We start from the raw sequence: 12,103 nt of genomic DNA on the forward strand, positions 1-12,103 counted from the left end.
CGTTCCCTGTTCAGAAAATAGTCTAACACCTCTATTCTGCCTACCAAAGCGCAAAACCTCACACTTTCCCACACTGTATTCCATCTGCCATACTTTGTCCACTCTTCTAGACTTCCACATACATCTGCAGCATCTCCGCTTCCTCAGCATAAGATACCCCTTCACCTATCTTTGTGTCATCTGCAAAATTAGCAACATTACCCTCAGTGCCTTCGTCAAGATCATTTATGTATAATGTGAATAGTTGTGATCTCAACATTAACACCTACGCAATACACTAAACACTAGCTGCCAACATGAAAAAGACCCCTTTATCCCTATTCTCTGTCTTCTGCTAGTCAGCCGGTTCTCTGTCCATTGCTTCTTGTCAGTATCAACTCAATGGGCTTTTTCTGTACTGTATAACTCTGATTCTCAGGCAAGGCAGGAATGCTGCAAGATTAAATAATAATGGGAGTGTTAATGAGTGGTTTTCTCCATTAATAGGCTTCTCACACATACTAGCAAGAATCTCATCTTGAAATCTGTAACATAGTTGGAAAATGCAACTTTTTGGTCTTGACGTCAGGAAAAGTCTTCCTCAGCTGTTTGCATGACTGGCCCAAATTTTTTGCCATAAGCTAAGCTGTTCAGGGCCTAGGAAGATGCCACCCAAGTTTCAATGTATGCTGTAGGTGATCCGTACATGTAGAATACTTCAGGAATGACACACTACAACTTTCACAGAGTTCAAAGATTCCACAAAAAAATTATACTCCATGGCAAAATAAGACTGATATAAATAGATAGCTTTTTACTATGCCTGTCCTATGACACTGAAATATATGAACACACAAGTTGATCTTCATCCATTTGCATTTCAGAGCCATAGTACTGATGGTCTGGGCTTGAGCTGCGACATTGCAGTAGAACTGCTAGTAGCAGCATAACTGAAAATGTCAAGATTACCCAGAAAATTGTGCTCCATTTTACTAAAACCACACCCAACTCACCTACAAAGATTAATATTGCTGTACTGTACAGACTAACCTTTTCTCAACAAAAGCAAACTTCTTCTGACACAGAACATATGTGCACAATTATGATTTTTTAAGGAATTGTGATATCTAAACTTCATTGAATCCCTACAGTGTGGAAGCAGGCCATTCAGCTCATCATGTCCACAATCCTCTAAACAGCATCCCACCCAGACACATCTGCCTACCCTATTCCTGCATTTCCATGGCCAATCCATCCAGCCTACACATACCAGGACACTACAGGCAATCTAGCACAGCCAATCCAGCTACCTGCATATCTTCGGACTATAGGAGCAAACCCACGCAGACACAGGGAGAATGTGCAAATTTTACATAAAGAGTCACCCAACGGTGGAATTTAACCTGGGCCCATGATGCTGTGAGGCAGCCACGCTAAACAGTGAGCCGCTGTGCTGCCCCACTTCTTCATGCACTGTTACTTCTCCATTGCCAGTTAGGCTCAGAAAGTTGCATTGGGCAGATTACAAAGCACTGAAAGGCCCAGCACATTGGGTAATCGTTTCAAAAAGAAATTATACATGCAGGCGGTGTTGTTTGTTTGATTCCTTCAAGAGAAATATTTCAAGGGCAGAGTTTATAATCTGAGCCTGACAATAATGTAGTACCATATAACATAATACAACAGCATCTTACATTTAACATTTATCATGGTCATTATCAGTGCAGATCAAGTCTGTAGGAGGCTATTTACTAGATTTATTTTATCATTGATTTATGGGCATAAATAAGATTGAACTGAGACAAAAGAATAAATCTTGAGAACATCGGAACATTATTCTTACAATAACCTCTGAAAACTTTTGCTCGGAGACTAATATTCCATTTAAATCTGTTATATTTTATAATGACATTTGAGAAGTAGGCTTTTGAAATGTCATTTTTAATTAACTGAAATAATCTGCCACAACAACTGCATCTCCAAAGCTATTGCTGGATGATTTTTAAAAACATTGATAATAATCATTCCAATTGCACAAAGGATCGAATCTTTTGAATGTAACCATAATTCTCCACAGTCAAAACAGCATTAGATTCAGAACAATAGTTGTAAATTTTCTTTGTACCTATAAACAGGTTGCTTTTTTTTGATGCCACTCTTTCATCCGACTTCGTGCAGAAATTGGAGCAACACTTTGGAAAGCTGGAGTAATTTGATATAACCAAAGATAGTATTATTATTTAGATTAGATTAGATTCCCTATACTGTGGAAACAGGCCCTTTGGCCCAACAAGTCCACACTGCCTGTTGGAGCATCCCACCCAGACCCATCTCCCTATAACCTACACACCCCTGAACACTATGGGCAATTTAGCATTCCACCTAACCTGCACATCTTTGGACTGTGGGAGGAAACCGGAGGAAACCCACGCAGACATGGGGAGAATGTGCAAACTCCGCACAGACAGTTACCCAAAGCTGGAATCGAACCCGGGTCCCTGGAACTGTGAGGATACAGTGCTAATCACTGAGCCACCGTGCTACCCCGGTTTAGTGTGAACACTGAGTACTTTATACCACTTCAGCATACTCAACCACTCTTGGGTGCCAAAAATCTTTTAATTCTGTGAACATTTTGTAACTCTGCAACCCAACTACAATTAAAGGATTGTCTCAAGCAACATTCTGAAATTATCTTTTAACAGCGTATTCTATATCACAACATTACAAAGGCAATCTTGTTTTGCAAATCTACACATATCAGAGTCAAACTGGACTAAATGTAATACAAGGTTAGCAACAGAATTGCAATTTGTACTACTCAGTTCTTTTTTATTTGAGCATGATGCAACACACTCATGCTAAACACTCACTCTTTTCACAATCCGCGCACACAAACTACAAGATGGGTCAAAACAGTAAATTGCATTTATTGGATTCCTTGCTTGTGATAGAACAACAAATCATGCACCGATTTTCAGTTAGAGTCCTGCCAAACATTGTTTCCATTTGCTTCAGCAATGCCCCCACAGCACTGGTAAAATAATCCATATCATTCCACTCCAGGTTTGTGTCTTTGTCAACTATTAGTGATAGCAATTATTTATCATCTTTACAACCTGTTTTCACATTGCTACTTTCCAATGGGAGGATCCCTGTACCAGTAACAAATAGATATGAAGGAGGCCATTAAAGAAGACCTAATAAAATACTTCTTTTTAAATGTTGTAGTTAGTCATTGAAAATCTACTTTTCATTCAGATGTGATTTTACTCGACTTCTTGTGGCCTTTAACCTGCATAACATTAATGGCTGTGATGACTGAGAATTCCTTGCAAATCTTTGTTCAGCTATTTTAAATCTGTGCCATCCTGTTTTAATACTGGTGGAATGCCTTCTCTTGAAATTTAGTTGATGCAGAATACAACATCAGTTGCTCTTCCTGAACAGACTAACATGTGTAATTTAAATCATAATCCAATGTAATTCAAGTAACCAGGGATGGAGAAAATAAAGCAAGCAATACTGAACAGTGAATAAGAGGGAGAGCAATCACATGAAAATGCTGTTCTTGAAAAGGGCAGTGGCATGAGAAATAGTTTCTATTTATTGTCACATGCCCTTCATAATTTTACATACCTCCAGAAAACCCACTCAATCTTCTTGGCTTTAAGAAGAACAACCTCAGCTTATTTGTAGTGACATCAACAAAGCCTTCACATTCCTCTGGTATCCAGAATTGGAAATCGTAGTGACAGGAAGATCAAATTATTTATATAGATTCAGTAGAAATTCTTCATTTATAAACTCTATGCATCTGTTCTCACAGCCCAACAAAAGCAGAAATGTGCATGATATAATCACACTTTTATCAGACAATAACACACAACGTGATCGTTCATACTATACTACCAGCTGTGCTTCTTTGAATTTGACCCAATGCAATATACTGACAATAATATCCAAAATTTTGCAAAAGCACTACAAACAATAATATCTTGAATTCACAGAGATATATTTTATTGGCGTATACATCCTGGTTTCATTTCAAAATTTAAAAATAACACAATTTTCTAGTAATTTTGCAAGTTTATTGATTTGCAATAATGTGGTATTTCTATTCACACAAATGGGTTTTAACAGCTCAATTACATTTGGCATTGATTTTATCATTTCAAATTAAAATGAACCACAATTACAAAGCTAGCTTTCAGCATATAATAAAAGAACAAATGCTAGATATATTTAAAAAACTTCGAAATAATCAGCAGACCAGATAGCATCTGTGAACAAACAGAGTCAATGTTTCAGGTCTTTGGTCTGCATAAGCTGTGAATGTTTTTCTCGGCATAAATTCTGACTAACGTGCTGAGTGTTTCCAACACTTTTTGTTGCTATTGCAATAGTAAATTCCTTTTCTCAACCCTCCAAAAAAAAATCAGTTTTCTTGTGAACCTCTCCAAGAGGAAGAAGTCTAGCAGTAGCTACAAGCAAACTGGTTTGGCAGTTGGGATAAAATTAAACATGAATTGCAAAAACAACATAAAAAACTGTTGAACAAAAATATGCTGCAGTATTAAACTATTAATTTTAAAACACGTTTTTTTTATTCTGCTTTGGCTTTGGGCCAGCAATTGTTGCCCATCCTTAATTGCCTTAGAGTTGGAGGTGCTGTCCTGGCTTCTAGGATTGCTGCAGTCCTTGGGGTAACAGTACATCCAGATGTTGTTAGGGAGGAAGATCCAGGATTTTGAGCCAGCAACAGTGAAGGAGTGGTGATTACATAGAATATAGAACATTACAGCACAGTACAGGCCCTTCGGCCCTCGATGTTGTGCCGACCTGTCATACCAATCTGAAGCCCATCTAACCGACATTATTCCACGTACATCCATATGCTTGTCCAACGACGACTTAAATGTACTTAAAGTTGGTGAATCTACTACCCTTGCAGGCAAAGCGTTCCATACCCTTACTACTCTCTGAGTAAAGAAACTACCTCTGACATCTGTCCTATATCTTTCACCCCTCAATTTAAAGCTATGCGCCCACGTGCTCGCCGTCACCAGCCTAGGAAAAAGGCTCTCCCTATCCACCCTATCTAACCCTCTGATTATCTTATATGTCTCAATTACTGTTCCAATTTAGAACAGTATGTGGCTTGAAGGGAAAGTTGCAGCTAGTGGCTTCCCCATACATTTGCTGACCTTCTCCTTCTCGGTGGAGTAGTTTGTAAGTTAGAAGGTGCAGTCGAAGGAACCTTGGTGAATTTTTGCAATGTAGCTTGTAGATGGTATACACACAATGATGGGAGGGAGTAAATGTTTGTGGATGTGGTGCTAATCAAGCAGACCATTTTATCCTGAATGGCATCCAACTCTTTTGTCCATGTTTTGATCAAGTCTGCAACGTTGTTAGCAACTGGGGAGCCCTAAGCTGTGTAACAGCAAGTAGGTAATTCCATTGCAAGTGCTGCCTGATAGCATTGTCACTCCTTCCAGCACTTTTCTGATGATTGAGAATAGATTGATAGGGGAATAATTGGCCAGGTTGGATTGTTCTGCTTTCTGAATTGAGGGGGGTTGAGCATAACTGTCCTTGACCTCAAGGCTACATTTAACAGTGTGGCATCAGGGACCCCTAGCTGGTGTTAATGGGAAAGAGAGGAAAATCTCTATTTGTTGGAGTCAAGCCTGGGACAAAGGAAGGTAATTGCAGTCATTGCAGGTAAATCATCTCAGTCTCAGGACATCACTGCAAGAGTTTTTCAAGTAATGTCCTAGGGTCAATCATCTTCAGCTGCTTCATCTACTCTTTCTTCCCTCATTCTAAGGTCAGAATCAGGATGTTCTCAGGTGATTTCAGTGTACAACACCATATATGTGGGCAATTTTCAGTTTTGTTCTGTAGATGCTAGTGTTGTAGCTAAACTGGAACAGCCTGGCTAAGAATTTGGCATTTGTAGCACACAGGACTTCAGCACTATTGAAAGAATGTCACCAGGTTTTCAGTCCTTTCACGCCCGACATTTGTGTCAGCACATAGCAGCGTATTGAGACCACAGCAAATATTCTAACAATACAAGTGGATAGAATTTAGAATGCAGAATTTCAGGCTGGTTAAATGCAAAGTATTGCATTTTGGTACAACAAACTTGGGTAGGATTTATACAATTAATGGTGGGGCCTTAGGTAGCATTGTCGAACAGAGAGACCATAATTCTTTGAAGTTTACATCATATATAGTCAGTATGGTGAAAAAAGGCATTAACCTTGCTCACCTTCATTGGTCAGCCAATTGAGTAGGAGTTGGAAGGACATGATGAGGTTATGCAGGACACTGCTATGGCCTCTTCTGTGTCCAGTTCTGGTCGCCCAGTTACAGAAAAGATATTATTAAGCTGGAGAGGGCTCAGAAGAGATTTGCTAGGATATTGCCGGTATGGAAGGTTTGCGTTATAAAGAAAGGCTGGGACATTTTTTTATTGAACATAGAACACAGGACATAGAACATTACAGCACAGTACAGGCCCTTCGGCCCTCGATGTTGTGCCGACCTGTCATACCAATCTGAAGCTCATCTAACCGACCCTATTCCATGTATGTCCATATGCTTGTCCAATGATGACTTAAATGTACTTAAAGTTGGCGAATCTACTACCGTTGCAGGCAAAGTATTCCATTCCCTTACTACTGTCTGAGTAAAGAAACTACCGCTGACATCTGTCCTATATCTTTCACCCCTCAATTTAAAGCTATGCGCCCACGTGCTCGCCGTCACCATCCTAGGAAAAAAGCTCTCCCTATCTAACTCTATCTACTTTGCTATCCTTTCCTCTACATCTCTGGAACTATTCAGACGCCTATAGAAAACTCCCAACAGGGTGACCTCTCCTTTCCTGTTTCTAACCTCAGCCCATACTACCTCACTTGACGAGTCCCCAAACATCCCTTCTGCAACTGTAATACTGTCCTTGACCAACAATGCCACACCTCCCCCGCTTTTACCATCTTCTTTCTTCTTACTGAAACATCTAAATCCCGGAACCTGCAACAACCATTCCTGTCCCTGCTCTATCCAGCAGTGTAGAAGTTTGAGAGACGACCGCATAGAAGCTCATAAAATAACGAGGATATAGAGAAAGTGGTAGTTGTCTTTTTTCTAGGATGGAGAATTTCAAGGCTAGGGGGCACAATTTTAAGGTGAGAAGAGAGAGATTTAAAAAGATACGAGGGGCATTTTTTTTTAGTGTGGTTTGCATGTGGAATGAACTTCCTGAGGAAGAGGAGATGTTTAAAACATATTTGGATAAGTACATGAATAGGAAAGGTTTGGAGGGATATGGACCAGGAGCAAGCGGGTGGGAATATTTACTTTGGATTATGTTCGGCATGGACTGGTTGGACCAAATGGTCTGTTTCCATGCTGCTTGGCTTTTGCCATTATCTTCTGGAGGTCAGGGCCAAGATATCCATAACATGATGGGAGTCTCCTGAACAGGTGCAGCCTCCTTATACTGACCAGCTGGAGTCAATGAGATCATTGGTAGAGGAGAGCTGGAGAGATAGGATACCTCTGTAATGACCTGAGTTGAAGGACCAAGGGTGCCTACCTGGCTGCTCTCCTTGTTGGTGTCTGATGGCACCTCATTGTCTCCTTGAGATGAAGATGCACCTAAAGCAAAGCAAGCTACCCCATCTCACTCTCACTTAGTCATTGATTGTGCGCGTACATGGCACTAGTGATGGATTCCAGGTCTGTGTACATATCCGGCAACCAAAGTGTGTTCCACTTGAACTGTAACTCCAGGGCAGCTGCCAACCTTTCCATGGAGGCAGCCAAGAGCTTGTACACACTTTTATAAGGATATACAAAACTCGGATAGCCTCCTCCACCTTTTACTCTCATTTACAAAGGGCTCTGGCATCACTGTTTCATGATCCCAAGCCCTTCTCTCTACACATAACCGGTCATTTTTCACCAAGCACACAGACACATCATCTCCATAAGTTCTCTGAATGCCAGAGACTTCAGATGGTACTTATTTCAGCCAGTGTGAACCTGTGTCAGTGGTGTGTTTACCAGACTGTAACCCCAAGCCCCCGCTAGATGGTGGACCCACTGAGGTGAATGTCCAATTGCTTGAGAAAAGTGCAGATGCTAGTGTATCCTCTCAGGTTTGGGACATGCCACCCTAAGAGCGACTGGGAATGCTGCTGGGGTGAAGTTGTGGCACCTTGTGTTTCATCCACTAATGGTGTACACTATCATTAAGAGTTGTGAAGAGAAATAATTTGGTGAATAAGCACAGTACCTTATGTAAAGAAATGTCTCACACAACCTGCCCCCCTGAGAACTGCAGACAGCAGGCTTCCTAACTAACATCCTGCACCACTTCTGACCCTCCAGACATTCAGCCATGGTCACAGTCCTTCCCTGTCAGTTCTGTGGCATGCTGCTCAAAAGAGATGAAGATGTGAACATCTGTCATGTCCCTCCTGTTGTAAATGATCTTGTCGCACAAAGAGTGAAAGTGGAAGATTTATTGTGATTGCAATTAGTCCTTGAGCACTTTACAAACCAGGTTCTTAGCCCTCTCCAGTGAATGAGTGGGAGGTCACTGCCTGGGAACTGTTAGAACAGTGACAAAATGAGATTATCATCAGTCTTTCAGTGCATAATATCCATGTGGCATGGAAGGTGACAAGTGTACTTGCTATATGATATGACAGTGTGTAGCTGAATACTCAGACTGAACAACGCCACTTTGACTGTCAGTTAGCAGTGAGTAAATGGTACAACTTACCCATGCAAAGCCTATGAAATTATTTGTCTTCCAAACTGGATTTGGGTCCTTTGGGCATTGGCCAAGAGTAACTACCTAAGCTATGGCTTTGCTCTAGCCATGCGGATCTGGCGAGAAGGCTTCCTGTTGACATTAATTTCTTTCCTTCTTTCCTGGAGTGCTTCAAGCAAAACTTTGATCAAGGTGTCACTGAGATAGGGGGCCAGTTTCTATCTGAGGTGAAACATCTTCAGACAGTGGGGACAACCAGCACAAGCTCCACTTATACTACAGGCAGAAGTGACAGCGAAGAGCCGTCCAGTCAGCTTTTAAATTTGGTTGTCAGATCTTCAGTCCTGAAGTTCATGTCAGGGACAAGATCTTCCTGCCAGCTCACCTCATGATTCACCATTAAATTGATCAAACAACTTGAATGTGTAAGTAATGAGTGAAAATTGTGATTGTGAAAGAAAACCTGTCCCTGCCCCTTCTTATCTTTGCTGGGAAGTAACTATATTATAGCTACTGTCACCAGCATTCTCATGTTTCAAAAGAGGAAACTCCATTAAGACTTCTGTATCTGTCTAATGCCAAAATGCACTATATATTGGACAACTGAAAAGGGAAGTATTGAGCTTGGCTAACACATTACGCTTGAACAGCACGATGGCACTGATGTTTAGCTATTATTGTTAGCAAGGTGAATTTTTTGTTTTATCATTCACTTGTGGGACGTGGGCATCACTGGCTGGCCAGCATGTGTTGCCCTTGAACTGAATAGCTTGACTGGCCATTTCAGAGGGCAGTTGAGAGTCAAACACATTTCTGTGAATGTGGAATCACATGTAGGCCAGGCCAGTGAGGTTGGCAGATTTACTTGAAGGATATTAATGAACTAGATGGGTTTTTTCAAAAATTGACAATGGTTCCACAGTCATCAGTAGATTTTTAAATTCCAGATTATTATTGAATTCAAATTCCATCTGCTATGGCAGGATTTGAACTCGGGTCCCCAGGACATGAACAGTTTCTGGATTAATAGTCCAGTGACAATATCAGTAGATCATCACCTCCCCTGAAGAATTATGAAGCATAAAATCACTACAATCAGTATCCTCAGGAGAAGGTAAAAAGATAGATAATAACCAAAAGGTGAAAAGTAAAGACTCCACTTCACCCTTGCTTTAAATAAACCATTGAAATACATAGTCTGACCCACAAATTGTAAGATTATTCCTCAACTCTACCATTCTTAGCTAAAAGTATTCAAGGAAATTAAAGTTTTGCTCTTCATAACAAATATTTACAGAGAATCTCAGGTGGCTCAAATGTAATTACCCAAAGTACCTTCCTAGGAAGACCTGATTCCTATAAATTCAGGAAACTGTTACTGACCATGAAACATTTATGAAACAATCCAAGGAATACTCCATCCAAGTACAGTTAGTAAATTGTTTAAAAAAAGGGAAAATCAGGAGATCATCTAATGTATAAATCGTGAAGTTATGAATAGAGAAGGCCATTAAGTTTCATTGAAACAAAAATAAAACATTAAGATGGATAATGAGAAGTTTTCTTTCTAAAGAAAAGGGGAATTTCCAAAAGGGATATTAAGAACGGTTTTCTGAAAGACTTAGACAAAGCTTGATAATAATCTGAAAAAGGCTTAAATGAATTTGAAGAACATCAATATGTCAAACAAAACTTTTCAGTAGCACACTTAATATAAAATGCCAAAGCATTCAATAAAAATTGGAATAATTCCTTATTCAACAAAAATGGACAAACCTGAATGAGACAAAATAAAGTCTTTCTGGATATTTAAAAAAGAAACGTGGGTCATCTGCAAAGTGCCTGATACAGAATGGAGAAAGATAGATCCAATCGCCCCAGCAACAAATACCCCTTCATTCTCACCTGCTGTTGGAGAATTTGCCAGTCATGAATAAGGCTGACAATCTACCTGTGGGCCTGCAACCAAAGAGTTCAAGCTTCCTAAATGCTTCAGTGAGGAAATGCTGAGACAACAAGGTGTGGAGCTGAATGAACACAGCTGGTCAAGCAGCATCTTAGGAGCAGGAAAGCTGATGTTTCGGGCCTAGACCCTTCATCAGAAAAACAGTCTAGGCACGAAACGTCAGCTTTCCTGCTCCTAAGATGCTGCTTGGCCTGCTGTGGTCATCCAGCTCTACACCTTGTTATCTCGGATACACCAGCATCTGCATTTCCTATTATCTCTGACACAGATTATCTGAATTGCTTCATACTTCTAGGCACTTAAATTGTTGGACCTGTATGCAACTTTAATACTTTTTTTTGGAAGCAATAAGTATTCCACATTTTGAGTTAATGTGCAAATTCAACACATTAAAATAAGTTCAGACTTAAATAGAAATCAACTTACCTGAAAAACGTGACAAAGAATTGGACGAGATCCATAAAGCTACTGTGTTGTGAAAAGGAAATCTGTGGAAGAGACATTTTCAAAATAAAAATTATTATATCTTGAAGATAACATATGGACATATGCAAAATTTATTCAATTTTTCAGAACATTTTGAGAATCATTATGATCAGATTCTTTTTACACCCAGATTACAAGTTGAGCTTCTGGACTGCTTTATGTATTGCCTCTTTAAGTGTAGTAGGATATATTATAATTTTGATCGATATAATTCTTCAAATCAGAAAAATAACTACCAAAGTCATGATGTTTCACTACTGCCAAAGGGGCTATCCAAAAAAGATGACTTGCCATAATGATTCAATATCTTTGCTCACCATAGATATTCGTAAAATCATAAATTAGAATTAATATATATCACTGCCACAATGAGATCCAAGGTAAAAAGGTATCATATTTATGAATTGACCCTGCCATTGCAATCATATAAAAATAAAAACAAACTGACTGGAATCTTGAGATTCAGGATTTTGACAGGTTTACGAGCCACACTAACTGTGAAGCCATCCTGCAGTAGGTAGACACAGCTGTTGGCAGCTTTCTCCAAAACAAAAACATAACCATAACCTCCAACGAAAGACTTAAGCGTAACCGCAATAAGTAGCTCTGTTATTACACACTGATTTTCTTCCAAAAAAATTCATTTGCAATGTTTTGCACAGAAATGGTGAATAAATTTGATGTGACACCAAGCTATTAGTGGCCATCTGGCCATCAAAATAACAGAATTCCACTATTTGCAAACAGCAGGTCTCTATCATTTTACTAGTTTAAGAATAACTCTGCCACAATACTAAAAGTTAAAAGTTAATAGTTAATTGGACCATCTATTAACGTACTAAGTCCTTACAGACAGTGAAGGTACTAAGTTTTTG

The 12,103-nt window shown here is 39.7% G+C and overlaps 1 protein-coding gene across 4 annotated transcripts in view; it reads right to left on the minus strand.

Annotated features, from left to right (window-relative positions):
- Positions 1-12,103, minus strand: part of atrnl1b (attractin-like 1b) — a 959,007-nt gene that overhangs the window by 383,174 nt on the left and 563,730 nt on the right. For all 4 annotated transcript variants that reach the window (XR_009446966.1, XM_059653033.1, XM_059653032.1 and 1 more), the window contains exon 25: positions 11,169-11,230. Coding sequence is in view for 3 of the 4 variants with exons in the window: in XM_059653033.1 (XP_059509016.1) it covers positions 11,169-11,230 (62 nt within the window). In the remaining variant the exon portion in view is untranslated. The remainder of the gene's footprint in view (positions 1-11,168; positions 11,231-12,103) is intronic.

This window comes from Stegostoma tigrinum, chromosome 20 (assembly GCF_030684315.1).
Source record: "Stegostoma tigrinum isolate sSteTig4 chromosome 20, sSteTig4.hap1, whole genome shotgun sequence".
NCBI classification, from domain to species: Eukaryota; Metazoa; Chordata; class Chondrichthyes; order Orectolobiformes; family Stegostomatidae; genus Stegostoma; species Stegostoma tigrinum.